This window comes from Cydia pomonella, chromosome 26 (assembly GCF_033807575.1).
Source record: "Cydia pomonella isolate Wapato2018A chromosome 26, ilCydPomo1, whole genome shotgun sequence".
NCBI classification, from domain to species: domain Eukaryota; kingdom Metazoa; phylum Arthropoda; class Insecta; order Lepidoptera; family Tortricidae; genus Cydia; species Cydia pomonella.
In genome coordinates, this window is record NC_084728.1 from 413908 (window position 1) to 433250 (window position 19343).

Sequence of the window (19343 nt, forward strand, 5' to 3'; positions counted from 1 at the left end):
TTAATTTATTTATCAATTAGCTATCCAATACTTACTTGGATATTCTGAAACAGGCCCTTATTCGAATGTATTATTTCTTACTTTATATATATATATATATATACATTATATGTTTGTGAAAATATGTATGCATATATGTATTTATAATGTGTATTATATATATAGGTATATATAGGTTTATGTATATGTTATAGTATGCGTATTCATACTACGGATTTTGTACTTTTTATTTTATTTTATTACTATAGATTGCTCTCGTCGTACTTTTACGTGTATCCATAATTCTCATATTGTTGCTGTTCATATTTATTTGTCTTTCACCGGTTACTGTTTGATCCTTTCGCATTTTCTTAAAGGTTAGCTGGAAGAGATCCCTTTTAGGGATAAGTTCGCCTTTTTATATAAGAATTCAAGCCTTGGAAACCCTCTACATCTCTAAGAATAATTCAATATCTTTTTTTATATTTTATCTCTGACACTTAGAGACTTGTACATCTCTAAAGAATTTTAGTATTTGTTGGTTTTATTTTTTTATCATAGTTTTTTTTTGTGTAGTTTGACATTTAGAGACAGTATACATCTCTAATAAAGTATTTATTATTTCATCGATTCCATATTTGTAATTTATTTTTGTAATTTTTATTGTTTGCAAAAATGGACATGTAAAAGTGCCCCTGTGGCCTATTTGCTGAATAAATGTTTGATATTTGATATTTGTATATAATTTTTTTGTCTGATGACAGATGGCACCCTAATAGTAGCGGCAGGCGGCGTCCACTGCGTGCGCTGCGCCGTGTGCTCGGTGACGTTGTCGCGCGCGCCGCACCAGGCGCCCGCGCTGGTGGTGCAGCCTCTGCCGGCGGTGTATCTGGATTATACACCTGGTAAAATTTCAAGAAATAAAATCTTAACAAAAACATTTTCATGTAAAATATTGCCAAGATGAAACCATCTCACACTGTCAAAAAGTTATCAGATCTCATGTCAAGCTTCTGACTTAGAATAAATTTAAAAGTGTAAAAATTACTGCCTTGGGTGATACTTGAACTCACGGCCTCTGGATCGATACTCCAGCGCTCTGCCCACTGAGCCACCAAGACCTCATCCACAGGCAGCAAATTCTCCAACCATATGGGTCTAGGGGACCATAGCGACATCTGCCGTAAGAACGTTACACTTACACGGCTACCGGAGTTCCAAGACATATTGGAAATTCACCAGTTACGATGCGCTACCCATACTAAAATAATTTTTAACATACAGAATCGTCTGCAAACGATGCTATTAACCCTACGCAATATTAGTCTCACGCAAGACAGTAATTTTTCCACTTTTCAATTCATTTTAAGCTTAATAGCAGACATATCTGCATGTAAGAAAAGAGCGTACTCCCATCTTAAAGGCCGGCAACGCATTTACAACCCCTCTGGTATTGCAGGTGTCCATGGGCGGTGGTAATCGCTTACCGTCAGGTGATCCGTCTGCTCGTTTGCCTCCTCTACCATAAAATAAATAAATAAAATATGTTACAAATTAATTTAATCACTAACTTCACAAACTTTACACCTTAGTCAAAATATGTGGCTTACGTTTGATAAAAATCGATCTAGCAGTTTGAAATGTATCAGCTTATTTCCCAGGCATTTTTGGCATAGAGCGTAGGGAGTTTTGAAATGTTTAATTTAATAGTTGTTCTCAGTAATTACCACTAAAATATTAAAATGTTAAATACTCATAATCATAATCATTCTTTATTGCAACCATGGTACAGTATAGATGTTATACATGATATACAATGTCTCACATGGACCCTGCAAGGGCACAGCATATAATACCTTATTCATAACTCATATTATCATATTATTAGCAAAATTATCAACTTATTTAAGAAAGTCATGAAGCAATTCTTATATTACACATGAGATCACTAATCAAAATATCTTGATATATACCTAACTTGGTGACAATAACCGCAAAAAAACCAACGCTAGAGGATATAAGAAATATAAAATATCGGATTACCTTTCCAATTAAATTTTACAAGCTTTTATTTAACTTGCTCTGTTAGCAAGGCTCGGAAACCGGTTAATTTTACAAACCGTTATCATGTACTTGGCGCAAAACCTTTTAATTTCGGTTTCGTTCCTTTCCATAAAGTTCTTGTCATATTAACCGGTTTAGAACAATAAAAACCGGTTTCGTCCTATGTCGGTGTCTTTGTGTACGTGGCACACCACCAGGCCAGCCGGCCGTCTTGTCGCTCGTCGAATACACCGGTTTATTTAGGCTACAATAAAGTTATTAAAACGTTCGCGTTCTTACGAGAGTTCGTAGTAAAACCGAAATAGTCATAGTCATTTATTAATAATATTTCATCTTCTTCCTCGCGTTGTCCCGGCATTTTGCCACGGCTCATGGGAGCCTGGGGTCCGCTTGACAACTAATCCCAAGATTTGGCGTAGGCACTAGTTTTTACGAAAGCGTCTGCCATCTGACCTTCCAACCCAGAGGGTAAACTAGGCCTTGTTGGGATTAGTCCGGTTTCCTCACGATGTTTTCCTTTACCGAAAAGCGACTGGTAAATATCGAATGATATTTCGTACATAAGTTCCGAAAAACTCATTGGTACGAGCCGGGGTTTGAACCCGCGACCTCCGGATTGCAAGTCGCACGCTCTTACCGCTTGGCCACCAGCGCTTCCGCGCTTATTAATAATATTACATGTCAGGTTATTAATCAAGGCATTATTCAGTTGCAATATAACATTCAAACCGGTAAACCGGACATAAACCGGTATTTACCGTTATTTTTAAAACCGGTTCCAAGGCTTGCTATTCCGGTATGTAAGTTATAGTTAGTGTGGGTCAAATTTTGGAAGCTAAATTTGACCCACTTCCCAATTTCCGATTGAGCTGAAAATGTGCATACATATGCAAATCGGGTAACAATGCAATATTATAGTATTTATAGTACCATCGAGCTGATCTCATGATGGAGACAGGAGGTGGACATAGGTACTCTGTAATGAAACGGCGCAACCTTATTGTATTTGGAGTTTTTAGAATTGTCTCGACGAGTATAAGAAAAGTACAGTCAGCGATAAAAACTTGTACCAAAATTGAAATGATTGCCAAAACTTATTTTACAGTACATATGGGGCTACTTTATAGCACTAGTGCGAGAAGTAGCATATTACGTTACTGTGTCGAACATTTAAAGGGCCATATGTACTGTAAAACGTTGTACGATACATGTGCGAATAGGTAATTCGCAACTCGTGTTTTAATTTATCGCCACTCGTTTCGAATTTCCTATTTTTCGCACTTGTATGGTAATGTACTATTAATTTGAGTTGTATTTTGCAGTGTCTTTGACGTGGAGTCTCCGAGAGGACACAGACTCCCTCCTGATCGGGGGTTCCACTCTGTCAGTGTGGAATCTGACGCAGCGGGCACACCCTGTACATAAACTACTGTCTAAAGGTACATTTTTAAATATAATTCAAGTAATAAGCAATAAAAACTGCATGTAAACACTGTAGCGATAATAGTTATTTGACTTATTTGTTTTACAAGGGGGCAAAGTTGTTGTTTAACCGCCCGTGCTAATATTGATACCCGAGCAAGCGAAAGATTCCAAAATTGAACCACGAGCGTAGCGAGTGGTTCTAGAATTAGAATCTTGAGCGTTGCTCTTTCAAACTCCGTAAAAACATTAAAATGTGACTACGGCCGGCAAAACGTCCCACTTTGCCGCTTGCCTTAAGGTCGAGATTTGCTTGTATCTTTATACGAATAACCTGTCAAAGCGTAAGCGACATCGTGGGACATTTTGCCGGCCGCGGTCACAAATGGGCATTTTACAATATATTGAATACATTAAATATGGAACTAGAGTAAGACCAAGCTAAGTTGGCAGCGATTTTGATAGCTCAGACTGCAAACGTTTTATTAAACGTCATAATGTATTAGAACACTAGACCCTACTCATAGTGTTTTGTTCCTGCCGGTGAGTAAGGTTTCCAGAGCTCAACTAGGGAGGGATGGTAGGGTCGGCAACGCGCATTCAACTCCTCTTGAGTTGCAGGCGTACATAGGTTACGGAGACTGTTTACCATCAGGCGGGCCGTATGCTTGTTTGCCAGCGACATAGTATTAAAAAATAGAAGTTTGACGTTTAAATCTTGCCAACTTAGTTTGGTCTGACAATAGATATCCGTTATAGGTCCATTGCAAGGCAGCACCACCCCCGGAGGCGGACAGAAACCTGGATCGGATTGCTTTAACACCGTGGTAAGGTTAAATGTAGTAATCAATTAATCATTCATCAAGTACGTAATCCTCCTTTTCTCAAACTTGCTATGAAATGATGACATGACTTACGTCAAATTAGGTCCGGAAATACTACATATCAGGCGCGATGAGTGACCTAATTTGACGTAAGTCATGTCATGATTTCATAGCAAGTTTGAGAAATGTAGCATTTCCATACAGGTATGGCAACAAATATCGGTCCTCCCTGTGGAGGGCTGCGCGCATGTGTGCTCCCGTCGTCTACACGTCGCGGCGCCGCACCACGTGCTAGCGGCCACGGGACCTAACAGGTTGTTACTTCACAGAGACACACATCGGGTAAGTTCTAGCTGTTATATAATGAATAACAATGGTAATTATCTAGAGACATAACAATTGATAATTATCTAAATTAATTACTTCTGATAAATATCATTTTAACTCGATCATTTTTATAAAATTTAACACTTCAAACTAAATTCTATAAAATTTTGTCATTTTCTAACAAACTTCCCTAGACCTTTACCCTACTCATAGTGTTGTGTACCTGTCCGTGAGTAAGGTTGCCAGAGCTCAACGAGGGTGTGGAGAGTTAGGGTTGGCAACGCGCATGTAACACCTCTGGAGTTGCGGGCCATATGCTTCTTTGCCACCGACATAGTATAAAAAAAACTTAATTTTTTGTCAAAATTACAGATAAGGACAATCTATTAATACATTTTTATTTTACATTTGGCATGAAAACTTAGCATGGTCCAGTCTGTAGGTAATCAAATAGTTACATATTTCAGATCAGCACCACAGCGGTGACTGTCTCAGGGTTACCGGGGCTGCAGGCCGGCGCTACGCCCCCGAAGAAACCCAAATACGGCGGAGCCTTGGCGGTAAGTTACGCTGTATTATTGCTGGGGCAATAAGGTCGTATATATTTTTGGCATTTTGTCCGTCTCGATGCTTAACGCCTTGACTATGCAAATTATGATTACAACGATTTTTTATCATACAGACAGGAGCGGCGTGCGCCATAGTGTCATGCGTGGACATGTCTTGGCTCGGCGGCGTGTGTGTGTGCGTTGACACACATGCACAACTACATGTATATCGTCTGCCTGTAGCTGACATTTGTGAGTGCTTACTCTAAGGAATATTTTTCACCATAAATACTACCCTGCGGTACATTAACATCACATCCGATGACAAAAGCCAGTAGCCGAAATTTTACATTAATAAATACTATGGACCCTATAATAGTTCCCTGCGGAACACCGAGTATATTATATTTTCGTATAGCTGCTTGTCTGTTGTTTTGTTTTATTTATTTTTTATATTCGTTCTTTTGATGCACCAATGTAACTAGGTTATTGTTTTGCCATTATCTGATTGTCTCTATTTTAATGACAATGGTGATATAACTGTGTCAAATGCTTTACTAAGTTTAACTTTCAATCTTCCATTGAATCTGTCCTTTTTATCTTTGAATGTAGTTTATTATACTTTATACTAATTAATAGTGAGTCATACTCACAATAATGCCGCGTACGTGAGTTAAATAATTAGCTTAACGTTATCTTTTCTATCATAAAAGCGACATATACGTATTTTGCAGCCACTCCACTACTGGTACAGCACACGACATCTCTGCTAGAATATGCTATGGTTTCTGGGCTAGATTACCGGGACATCATCATGACTCTCAAACCGAACGCCATTGATGCAGTGTATGAGAGGCAAGTCTTCCATCAAATCATCACCGTTGTGTTTTTAATTTTGTTTTATGGAACTTACAACATAATATTATGAATAATTTAATAATCTGCATTATAATTAATGACTTAAGATTCTCTTCTTCTCTTAAGAAGTTTTATTATTATTAAATACCGCCAGAGAATGCCTTACTGTAGGCTTCAGAAATAAATATTATATAAAATAAATAAAGTAATAGGAAAGCATGTTTGACAGGTTCATGGAGAGTTTCCAACGTCAGCCGCAGGCCTTCCAACAGTTTTACTATCAGAACTGGCTCAAAATACGCATCGCGCTATGCAGGTACAAACTATGTTATTACATTATTTTAAATGATAATCTATTCACCTTCTAACCTCTTTAATTTTTTTAATTTAGCATATTTTTTCGGGATTAGTCTTTTCTCCGTTATATGTAAAGCCATGCATATAGTATTCAGTTTGGACTTTTTGTTTAGAACAATAATAACTGCATCAATAAATTGCTCTGATATTTAGATTTGACGATTTAAAAGTGCTTGTTGTTAGGCCTATTTGAATAAAGAATATATTGACTCGACTTGAGGTTGTTTTTTACCACCACACTTATCATCATCATCATCATTTATTCCATTGAATCATGTTCGTTTGTACATTTTGGTCTTAAATATAATCAAGTAGGTACATGATACCCTGCTAGGGTGTACAATTTAGGACTTAAAATTATAAATTATAATTTACATTAATTTCTAGAAATAATTAAATGTCAAAGCAAGTATATAAGTATTAAAATATAAATAATTCATGCAGATGCATATTTACAAAATCATTCATCAGTCATACGAAAATTGTATATGTTAATTGTGTTGTTGTGTACGAGGGGGGTGGGGTTAGGGTCAGCAACGCGCATGTAACTCCTCTGGAGTTGCAGGTGTACATAGGCTACGGAGACTGCTTACCATCAGGCAGGCCGTATGCTTGTTTGCCACCGACGTAGTATAAAAAAAAAAAAAAAATTTTTGGCAGAGTGATGCCGACCGCTCAAGGCGCCGTGTCATCGCTGACGCAGCTGGCGACCCTGGCCGGCGCGTGGGCGGCGCTGGCGGCCGCGCTGCGCGCCGACGACCGCCGCCACGACGACGTGCGGCTCGACGCGCTGCTGGACCACGACCACGACAAGGTACGGTCTACGGTGCCACTGTCTCTCTCCTACCTGTTCTTGTTCAGACCGATGCCTACAACTTTATTTAAATTGGTGGGTAAGTCAATTAAAGATCCTGATTTCATCTCACCTCGGGGAACCGCCGACATCTTGGTAAGTGTGTTTCATGAATTTGCTTTTTACTTTGAATTTAAGGTGCCGTAGGCTCAGCGAGCGGGGTTTTTGAAAAATGGTACCGCTTTTTTTATCACAATACGGTTGCCAAAAACCACTTGCCACTTAATGCGTGGGCTATCAAAATCGTTGCAGACTTATCTTGGTCTGACTATATCATGCCACCCGTACAGATCTATAACACCTATGCTATAAATAAATATATGATTTATGATTTTCTGATAGTTAAATTGTGTATTTTAGTTAGTATATGCAGTAAAAAACATTTTTTTTTATATTTCTAGGCACTAGTGACACTAGAAGCGAAAGCTGAATTATCAAGCGACGCCGTGGCTCTAACGCCGCTGCGTCGCATCTTACAACAGTGCGTCGACATCGCGACGACGCATCTGCAACATGCCGCAACGGGCCACACACATCCGTGAGTATTATACTAGGCACTAGGGACATTTAGAAGCGAAAGCCGAATTATAAAGCGACGCCGTGGCTCTAACGCCGGTGCGTCGCATCTTACAACAGTGCGTCGACATCGCGACGACGCATCTGCAACATGCCGCAACGGGCCACACACATCCGTGAGTATTATACTAGGCACTAGGGACATTTAGAAGCGAAAGCCGAATTATAAAGCGACGCCGTGGCTCTAACGCCGGTGCGTCGCATCTTACAACAGTGCGTCGACATCGCGACGACGCATCTGCAACATGCCGCAACGGGCCACACACATCCGTGAGTATTATACTAGGCACTAGGGACATTTAGAAGCGAAAGCCGAATTATAAAGTGACGCCGTGGCTCTAACGCCGGTGCGTCGCATCTTACAACAGTGCGTCGACATCGCGACGACGCATCTGCAACATGCCGCAACGGGCCACACACATCCGTGAGTATTATACTAGGCACTAGGGACATTTAGAAGCGAAAGCCGAATTTACAAGCGACGTCGTGGCTCTAACGCCGGTGCGTCGCATCTTACAACAGTGCGTCGACATCGCGACAACACATCGGCAACATGCCACAATAAAAAAAAAAAATTGTTTATTTCAGACAGAATCCATAGAGTATTAATAATAATTACATAACACCTAAGCTACGAGTATGTTAGTATTGTACAGGCCAAATTTGCAACGGGCCACACACATTCGTAAGATAATCTATTTATTTGTCATAACATAACATAAATACATAATCATTTTGTACCACAACAGGGATTTAGAAACTCATGAAAGTCTTATGAAATATTTTTTTCACCACACCTGATAAAGTTGCATTTTATCCACATGTGTGAAAAAGTATTGAAATGCAAATTTTGAGTTTTTTGCTTATGTTGGCTGGTAGAATTGACTTTTAAATAAAATATATTTTTTTTTAATTTAATCTGTTTATTTCATAACAAAAAACATGCATTTTTCTAACTTAACTACTAATCTTAAATTAAAAATGATGATTTTGAATGATACATTTTTATTAAAAACATTCATTTTGAATTGATTTTGTTTGATATTTTACAGTTAGTATTTACCTTGCGTGGTGTGGTGAATTTTTTTCCACTTTTCGAACCACTCGTTACGCTTGTGGTTCAATTTTGGAATTTGCTCGGGTATCAATCAATATTAGCACGACAGGTTATACAACAACTTTGCCCCCTTGTGAAACAAGAAACTATTTTCTACTCCGAAACAGAAAGTTTTTGTCTGTCGTGTCGTGTGCGTGAACCTTGTTGGAATGCAGGAGGCCGCTGCTGTATGCTGTCGCCGCGCGCGTCAGTTTATGTTTCACGCCAATAAAGTTGATATTTGCAAGGAACGCGATTTTGTATTGGCAGCATTTGGAGCCTCTAATTAGTATTTTATGCAACAGTTGTATAAGAAGAAGAAGAAAATTCTCGTGGCGTATTCCTTTACAATGTTCGCCTACGCCTTCGGCTCCGGCTCACATTGTAACTCACGCCACTCGCCTTTTTTGACCTACTTATACAACGTTGCATACAATATTTTTCCTACGAGTCAACAAAAATAAATCTTAATTTAGGTAAACAAATTACAGCAAAAGTATATAGCCAAGACGCGCGAGCATACCTTGTGACGCGCCCGGCCCGCCCCGGGCCGCGGCCGGCCGGTCGGCGACACCTCCTCGTAACTCATGAGGCCCTGGTACTTGCTACTTGCTAAATTAATTTTTTGGACAGTTTTTTCTCAATTTTGGCCACCGTAGCCTACGGAGACTAATAAGCAACGCTAAGCGGTCTTCGTAGTCTATGGGTGTTGCTATATTACGGGTGTCACATGCGTGTTTCTGACTTATGAAGTAATTATTTTTACTATGCAACCAAATGAATATTTTGTAAGTTGGCATTAATGCACTTAGTTTAAAACTGTATTTGTTTTGGTTTTGTTAGGTTGGTAGCCATTAATCGCAGTAACGTTATAGCGTATAAAAGCACAAGAGCTGTTATGAGGAATAGACAATATAGACTTTTCTTGAAATCTTTTATGTATGTTCTTATATAACTTATATTCGTGTTAATGAATGCATAAATGACAGATAACAGTAGAGGAGTAGGAAAATATTGTAAACATATCCTTCTGAATATATTATATCACCTATTCCATTTATAATAATACGATCCGTATACATGGGTGTACTTCTCGGAAGTGCACGAGTAGAAATCGCTGGCATGATGCACCTGCAGGTCGTACAATGAAAAGTGTATGAAGGCGGATATATGTATTTGGCAGTGCGTTAGGGTTATTTAAGAAAAAGGTTTATTCTTTATTGAATAAGGGTGAAAATTAGGTTTAGCTATCTCATTATATGTTACTTTTTACAGTTGTTATACACAGATAGCATTTCATAGTATTAAGTTTATTATAAAAATAGGAAACTATAGGTCTATATCATAAGAAATTCTGGCTGGTAGCTTATTTACTTACATGTTTTATAAAACTGTTTGTTTTTAAATAAATAAAAAAAAAAACAATTCATATTCTTGTTAGTACTCAATCTTGTTTCCTGCAATCCAGGTACGAGACGTGGACGGACGGCACGGCGCTGGCGCTGCTGCGCAAGCTGGTGGTGGCGGCGCGGGCCGCGGGCCGCGGCGGGGAGCCCCTGTCGCGCGCGCTGGCCAGGCTGCAGCACCAGAACACCAAGGAGGTCCGAGGTGACGAGAATACTTAGATACGGTACAAGCTGGTGGTGGCGGCGCGGGCCGCGGGCCGCGGCGGGGAGCCCCTGTCGCGCGCGCTGGCCAGGCTGCAGCACCAGAACACCAAGGAGGTCCGAGGTGACGAGAATACTTAGATACGGTACAAGCTGGTGGTGGCGGCGCGGGCCGCGGGCCGCGGCGGGGAGCCCCTGTCGCGCGCGCTGGCCAGGCTGCAGCACCAGAACACCAAGGAGGTCCGAGGTGACGAGAATACTTAGATACGGTACAAGCTGGTGGTGGCGGCGCGGGCCGCGGGCCGCGGCGGGGAGCCCCTGTCGCGCGCGCTGGCCAGGCTGCAGCACCAGAACACCAAGGAGGTCCGAGGTGACGAGAATACTTAGATACGGTACAAGCTGGTGGTGGCGGCGCGGGCCGCGGGCCGCGGCGGGGAGCCCCTGTCGCGCGCGCTGGCCAGGCTGCAGCACCAGAACACCAAGGAGGTCCGAGGTGACGAGAATACTTAGATACGGTACAAGCTGGTGGTGGCGGCGCGGGCCGCGGGCCGCGGCGGGCAGCCCCTGTCGCGCGCGCTGGCCAGGCTGCAGCACCAGAACACCAAGGAGGTCCGAGGTGACGAGAATACTTAGATACGGTACAAGCTGGTGGTGGCGGCGCGGGCCGCGGGCCGCGGCGGGGAGCCCCTGTCGCGCGCGCTGGCCAGGCTGCAGCACCAGAACACCAAGGAGGTCCGAGGTGACGAGAATACTTAGATACGGTACAAGCTGGTGGTGGCGGCGCGGGCCGCGGGCCGCGGCGGGGAGCCCCTGTCGCGCGCGCTGGCCAGGCTGCAGCACCAGAACACCAAGGAGGTCCGAGGTGACGAGAATACTTAGATACGGTACAAGCTGGTGGTGGCGGCGCGGGCCGCGGGCCGCGGCGGGCAGCCCCTGTCGCGCGCGCTGGCCAGGCTGCAGCACCAGAACACCAAGGAGGTCCGAGGTGACGAGAATACTTAGATACGGTACAAGCAGGGCCGGATTTAGGGGAGGGCAACCGGGGCTACTGCCCCGGGCCTCCACAAAAGAGGGCCCCCCCACAATAAAGAATTCGGTAAATTTACCATTTTAATTGGAAAAAATTTGGGGCCAGGGGGCCTCCACTCCTTTATTGCCCGAGGCCTCCAGACCTCAAATCCGGCATTGGGTACAAGTGCGGAAAGTAGACAATTCGTGAATTACCTATCGTTTTACAGTACATTTACATTTTCGACATAGTCGTGATGTGAGATCAATTACTTTATAGTCTTACGTGTTGACAACCGGTCTGGCCTAGTGGGTAGTGATCAGGCCATATAATAAACGGAAGTTTACGCGATTAAGTCCCGTATTCGTTTGAAAACTGTCAAGGAATGACAATATGGCGGACGAATGTTTTAATTTACTGGGTATTTCACTTTAAATTTAGTTTTTTTTCGCAAATATGATGAAAAACATTGTGTGTGTAAGGCCTGACCAGTAATATATGATCACGCGTCTTATTGCCGATTTTCATTGGAACTAAAATTTTAAAATTTTTTTGGGTACTAAACTACTGTCACCCTATACATGAGAATAGCAGCGCCCTCTTTACCGACCAGAAATATATATTTCTGGTCGGTCTTTAACTCCGGGGGTAAGAATACTGCAAACTCGTTTCGAAAATTTGACTTACCCCCTCGTTGGCCAATGTACTATATTTATTGTTTTCCAGAGGAGTGTGCGACCCTGTGCCTCCAGCTCAGCACCCCTCGCGCGTGGGACTCGCTGCCGCGCTGCACGGTGTCCGCGCCGCACGGCAGACCGTGGCCGCACTATGTATGTACGACGTACAATCGCGGATTTTAATTGAGACATTTAGGGCTTACGTTACATTGGACGATAAGGTTGTTTCCAATTTTTTGAAACGCTTGTATTACGTTCTATATTAACTAAAAGTTGCCCTAAAGTCCTACTGTTATACTAAAAACGGCTTTAAATATGTTAAATTAACAAAATATATTATGACAGATGCTTTCGCGCCAAAAACGCTCTTTGAAAATTGTGTGACGTCACAGTTTACGGTTTGACACAAAACTTCATACACACGTAGAAGATACGAACTGTCAACCATCTGTCAACTGACATTTGTCATTTGTTGTTTATCGCCTAACTGTCAACAGTGTCAATCCGAGAGTTGTGACGTCATCAGAATCTTCAATGACGTTTCGAGTTTGGTCACGTGACGTGTGCCAAAAGATATTTTAAATTCAATATTTACAAAAATATGGTCATTACAGATCCCCTAAAAGTAGTTTAACATGTTCTTATAATCCAAAATAATTTATTGGGATACAATTCTGCCCTAAGATTTGTAGGTGGAAATAACCCTATTGAAATAGTTAGTATTGAAAACCAAATTAACTTGAACCCTAAATGGATCAACCATTAAAATCCGTGACTGTATTACTAGTGTGATTTCTATGCGTTCTAAAGTAAGATAAGCACGACGAATTTTGTACAGTATAGACCTATTCATTATATTGCTGGGCTGTAACCGCGAAAATCGAAGTTCGTCATTGCGGGCATTTTTTCGCAGTCACTCTAATTAAGTCTGAGTAAGAGTAAAAGAGAAAAAATTACGAATTTCGGTTTTCGCGGTAGGCCCTCTGTCCTGCCCATGATACCGGCGGTCAATCCCACTGTGCAAGTGGGACAACAGTATAATAAATTATGCGCGTGCGATAGAGTTAGGAACAGGCTCTTCGTGCTTAATCTCGTAAAATAATAACATAATTTTGACTGTATGGACTCGGAAGAAAAGTTTTACTAAGTACAAAACGCTATAAAAATAAATAGACGCAAGTGATACAACGCATTATTCTTTTTCCTATGTCGGGTAAATCGTTCTGTCGTCAAATCGGTAACTTTTTTAGTGATGTTAGACGTCACAACTGAATCGATCGATTTCATCCATTTTTACTCGATTGTAAATGTTGCTTTTATGAAGTAAAATTTCTTAGACGGCGATTTAATTTTTATTTATTTATTGGTATTCATAACAACAGCCGTAAATATAACTAAACATATAAAAGCTTACATAAAAGAAGGCCAATGACAGTCATCAATTAAGTTGCAATATGTAACAAAGTAAAATAACAAAAAATTTAAAAACAACGAAAATGTGCAATATACTATACACAAATGCTCGAAACCTTAAAAATACATACCTGTCGTAAAATAATCGTAATAATCGATTTGTTGATGGACATTTAGAATGAGAAGTAGCGGCGGAGAGGTAAAAACAAAGTGAGTTATTATTTATGAAGTGTCATTCAAATACCTACTTATATAACGATGGACGTGTTTTTTAAAGGTATTTTTTTTTGCCGTTCCGCACATAATGCCAGCGGTCAATGAAACTGTGCGAGCGGGACATCAATATATATTTACGCGTGTGAGCGAGGTGGGAACATATGGGTCAATGTACTAAAGTATTTGTAGAGAGCGTCCGTACTTTAATGAAGATAATGTTAGGGGCGTAATGGCTAATGAAATATTTCTATGATTTTTTATTTATTACAGTTTGAGTATGGCATAGAGCCCGAAGGTTTGAGATACGCACCCGAACCACCAAACTACGGCACCATGTGCGAAGTGATGCCTTCACTAGGAATGGATTGCATACGGTATGTATAATAAAAAATAATAAATAAAAATAGTTTATTTACCAAAAATTGTACAAGATTTCCTTAACCTATGACTGTCACACTAGGCTATGCCTGTGTTGTGGAGTCAGATTGAAAACAATACTAATTTGAATTACATCCTACGCTGAAGTTTTATAATATGTATATTTAGTAAAATTCTTATTTTCCAGTAAAGTTTGAAGCAAACAGTGGTTCATCTATCTCATTTTGTCGTATAAGCGAATCCTGAACATTGCCTGTTTAATTCTGACTTATTTGACAAGTAAGCAGGTGTTGCCAGATTTTATGATTTTTTTGTTCCTTTTTTCTTGTCAAACTGTAAGTCCAGGTTTTAATGAGATCAAGGGGGATTAGCTGCTGTCAAAGGTTTTTATAAATGGCACCAGCATACCTGACTTTAGTATTGTTTTATGAGATTTGGCTTGAAGGGCTGGTATTAAAAAAAAGAAAAAACAAGATTTCGACACTTCGTAGTATTGACAGTTCTATCTGGTACTTCGATCGGACAGTCCCAGTGAAGCAGTTTATGTTCATAATTTTGATATAATGATATACCGTCAACTCGGGTGAATAAGGACGGCTTTGTTGAATAGGGACAAAACGCGGACTTGCGTTTCACCCTTACGTCGTTACTTTACCACTGATCCGCACTAAACGCTACGCATCCAGCTTTCTCATGCGAACGGCTAAGGAGTGGAATTCACTTCCTGCAAATCTATTCTCAGTCCACTATAACTTGGACCTTTTTAAATCGAGAGTGAATACACATCTTTTAGGTAAGCATGTTCCATCCTAGACTGCATCGGCACTTTCCGTCAGGTGAGATTGTGGTCAAATGCGTACCTTTTCGTAATAAAAAAAAAAGAAAACTTAAAACGAAATTTTCCAGACAATTTTTTAATATTTACACACACTTGAAATAAATATCTACACAGATTGAAAATAATAGTTGATCTTGTATGATATAATTTGTGTGGATAGATATTAAGATAGTCAGGTAAATCTCATTTTAAGTTTTGTCCCTATTCACCCCAGCCGTCCCTATTCACCCCAGCCTTCCCTATGTCCCCGGTTGACGGTACGTGGTGTCGCCAGGTACATGTACCTGGGCGCGGGCGCCGGCGCGTGCCGCGCGTGCGGGCGCTGCGGCGCGCGCGCGCTGGCCGCCGCGCGCCCCGCCCGCCACCCGCTGCAGCGCGCCTACGACGGCCGCTTCCTGCCGGCCTGCAGGTAACATTCCCCTCCTACTGGCCACAACTCTACTGCGGCGCGCGCGCGCTGGCCGCCGCGCGCCCCGCCCGCCACCCGCTGCAGCGCGCCTACGACGGCCGCTTCCTGCCGGCCTGCAGGTAACATTCCCCTCCTACTGGCCACAACTCTACTGCGGCGCGCGCGCGCTGGCCGCCGCGCGCCCCGCCCGCCACCCGCTGCAGCGCGCCTACGACGGCCGCTTCCTGCCGGCCTGCAGGTAACATTCCCCTCCTACTGGCCACAACTCTACTGCGGCGCGCGCGCGCTGGCCGCCGCGCGCCCCGCCCGCCACCCGCTGCAGCGCGCCTACGACGGCCGCTTCCTGCCGGCCTGCAGGTAACATTCCCCTCCTACTGGCCACAACTCTACTGCGGCGCGCGCGCGCTGGCCGCCGCGCGCCCCGCCCGCCACCCGCTGCAGCGCGCCTACGACGGCCGCTTCCTGCCGGCCTGCAGGTAACATTCCCCTCCTACTGGCCACAACTCTACTGCGGCGCGCGCGCGCTGGCCGCCGCGCGCCCCGCCCGCCACCCGCTGCAGCGCGCCTACGACGGCCGCTTCCTGCCGGCCTGCAGGTAACATTCCCCTCCTACTGGCCACAACTCTACTGCGGCGCGCGCGCGCTGGCCGCCGCGCGCCCCGCCCGCCACCCGCTGCAGCGCGCCTACGACGGCCGCTTCCTGCCGGCCTGCAGGTAACATTCCCCTCCTACTGGCCACAACTCTACTGCGGCGCGCGCGCGCTGGCCGCCGCGCGCCCCGCCCGCCACCCGCTGCAGCGCGCCTACGACGGCCGCTTCCTGCCGGCCTGCAGGTAACATTCCCCTCCTACTGGCCACAACTCTACTGCGGCGCGCGCGCGCGGGCCGCCGCGCGCCCCGCCCGCCACCCGCTGCAGCGCGCCTACGACGGCCGCTTCCTGCCGGCCTGCAGGTAACATTCCCCTCCTACTGGCCACAACTCTACTGCGGCGCGCGCGCGCTGGCCGCCGCGCGCCCCGCCCGCCACCCGCTGCAGCGCGCCTACGACGGCCGCTTCCTGCCGGCCTGCAGGTAACATTCCCCTCCTACTGGCCACAACTCTACTGCGGCGCGCGCGCGCTGGCCGCCGCGCGCCCCGCCCGCCACCCGCTGCAGCGCGCCTACGACGGCCGCTTCCTGCCGGCCTGCAGGTAACATTCCCCTCCTACTGGCCACAACTCTACTGCGGCGCGCGCGCGCTGGCCGCCGCGCGCCCCGCCCGCCACCCGCTGCAGCGCGCCTACGACGGCCGCTTCCTGCCGGCCTGCAGGTAACATTCCCCTCCTACTGGCCACAACTCTACTGCGGCGCGCGCGCGCTGGCCGCCGCGCGCCCCGCCCGCCACCCGCTGCAGCGCGCCTACGACGGCCGCTTCCTGCCGGCCTGCAGGTAACATTCCCCTCCTACTGGCCACAACTCTACTGCGGCGCGCGCGCGCTGGCCGCCGCGCGCCCCGCCCGCCACCCGCTGCAGCGCGCCTACGACGGCCGCTTCCTGCCGGCCTGCAGGTAACATTCCCCTCCTACTGGCCACAACTCTACTGCGGCGCGCGCGCGCTGGCCGCCGCGCGCCCCGCCCGCCACCCGCTGCAGCGCGCCTACGACGGCCGCTTCCTGCCGGCCTGCAGGTAACATTCCCCTCCTACTGGCCACAACTCTACTGCGGCGCGCGCGCGCTGGCCGCCGCGCGCCCCGCCCGCCACCCGCTGCAGCGCGCCTACGACGGCCGCTTCCTGCCGGCCTGCAGGTAACATTCCCCTCCTACTGGCCACAACTCTACTGCGGCGCGCGCGCGCTGGCCGCCGCGCGCCCCGCCCGCCACCCGCTGCAGCGCGCCTACGACGGCCGCTTCCTGCCGGCCTGCAGGTAACATTCCCCTCCTACTGGCCACAACTCTACTGCGGCGCGCGCGCGCTGGCCGCCGCGCGCCCCGCCCGCCACCCGCTGCAGCGCGCCTACGACGGCCGCTTCCTGCCGGCCTGCAGGTAACATTCCCCTCCTACTTGCCACAACTCTACTGCGGCGCGCGCGCGCTGGCCGCCGCGCGCCCCGCCCGCCACCCGCTGCAGCGCGCCTACGACGGCCGCTTCCTGCCGGCCTGCAGGTAACATTCCCCTCCTACTGGCCACAACTCTACTGCGGCGCGCGCGCGCTGGCCGCCGCGCGCCCCGCCCGCCACCCGCTGCAGCGCGCCTACGACGGCCGCTTCCTGCCGGCCTGCAGGTAACATTCCCCTCCTACTGGCCACAACTCTACTGCGGCGCGCGCGCGCTGGCCGCCGCGCGCCCCGCCCGCCACCCGCTGCAGCGCGCCTACGACGGCCGCTTCCTGCCGGCCTGCAGGTAACATTCCCCTCCTACTGGCCACAACTCTACTGCGGCGCGCGCGCGCTGGCCGCCGCGCGCCCCGCCCGCCACCCGCTGCAGCGCGCCTACGACGGCCGCTTCCTGCCGGCCTGCAGGTAACATTCCCCTCCTACTGGCCACAACTCTACTGCGGCGCGCGCGCGCTGGCCGCCGCGCGCCCCGCCCGCCACCCGCTGCAGCGCGCCTACGACGGCCGCTTCCTGCCGGCCTGCAGGTAACATTCCCCTCCTACTGACCACAAGTCTACGGTCACATTTTATTTGGCCTCCGTCATGTTGCAGATTTTCAGTGGTAATCATTTATTCTACGAGTAGAATTTTTGACAACAGACGTTGAAAGGTATCGTATGTCACCGATGTCAACAAGAAAAAAAAATAACAAAAATATTGTAGAAGACGCAAAAAAATATTAAGAAAACAAGAAAACAGTTACATCAATAAACAGACGACGGTCTGCATCGTGTTCCTATGATCTATGATTTGAAATTAGCCTTTCACATCACCGGTACTGATGCTAACTATACATGACGTACGCACATTATAGCCATGTGTAAGCTGCTTAAAGCCAGAATAAAATCTTATCAGACTTAACTTAATCTTGTTATAATAAGGTTTACAAAAATTCAATTAACTTCTACTATTCGCAATGATATCGAGGCTTCAATGCTCGAGGAAGTTACCCTTCTAGCTCCTACACAAGGCTCGCTTAGGCCTTGATTAATCAATTGTGACCGCGGCTGACAAAACGTCCCACTTTGTCGTTTGCCATAAGAAGAGAAGGCAAACAAAAACCTCATAAAAACAAACTAAACCATTTGAATTACACTCTGGCAAAATTTACGTTTTTTGGGAACAGAATGAAGAAAAAACGGAAATAAGAAGTGATTTTAACAGTACCTGGTCAGTGAGATGAAATTACTTGAGTTTCCCTCGTGGAACGGGCCCGCATTATTTTCTCTGATCTTCTTGTCTTCTTACTCACTAATTCAAATCGGTCAGTGTCCACTCACAACCAAATAAAATGCATAAGGCCCAAAGTTGGAAGGGATTGATATTTCAAATTTAAAATAAAATTAAATGCAGGAACGATGTATCGGCCATGACTGGTTCTTGTCAATTCGTATTCTTTCAATATGGAAAATGACTGAATGTAGTTTTGAATGGTGAATATACGGAAATTTGACGTATAATGTGGCTAGATGAAATAATATATTTTTAAACAATGTTTCTTCGTTACAGGTGCGGCGGTAAATGGACTCTGGTCTCAAATTATTAAACGAAATGCTGGATAATAATTAAGTTTAGATTAAGATCACTAATGAAGTTTTATAGTTGTAAATAGAATAACGAATTTACCAAAATAAAATGAACTTTTGATATTTTATTGAAATATGACATTTCATTTATTTCCCATTCGTTTTTGGGGCTCTCATAGTGTTTTTTCAACGGTACCTGATCAATATTATTTAAATCATATTTACGAAACAAA

The 19343-nt window shown here is 45.4% G+C and overlaps 1 protein-coding gene across 1 annotated transcript in view; it reads left to right on the forward strand.

Moving 5' to 3' along the window:
- Positions 1 to 19244, forward strand: part of LOC133531848 (mediator of RNA polymerase II transcription subunit 16) — a 28740-nt gene extending 9496 nt beyond the window's left edge. Inside the window, 17 exon segments of the mRNA XM_061870242.1 lie at positions 744 to 884; positions 3366 to 3482; positions 4225 to 4292; positions 4494 to 4631; positions 5084 to 5176; positions 5299 to 5416; positions 5899 to 6019; positions 6252 to 6338; positions 7040 to 7193; positions 7634 to 7770; positions 10373 to 10523; positions 11022 to 11120; positions 11391 to 11496; positions 12247 to 12350; positions 14097 to 14200; positions 15317 to 15451; positions 19094 to 19244. Coding sequence (XP_061726226.1) covers positions 744 to 884; positions 3366 to 3482; positions 4225 to 4292; positions 4494 to 4631; positions 5084 to 5176; positions 5299 to 5416; positions 5899 to 6019; positions 6252 to 6338; positions 7040 to 7193; positions 7634 to 7770; positions 10373 to 10523; positions 11022 to 11120; positions 11391 to 11496; positions 12247 to 12350; positions 14097 to 14200; positions 15317 to 15451; positions 19094 to 19130 — 1910 coding nt within the window. The 3' untranslated portion in view covers positions 19131 to 19244.
- The last annotated feature ends 99 nt before the right edge of the window (positions 19245 to 19343 follow it).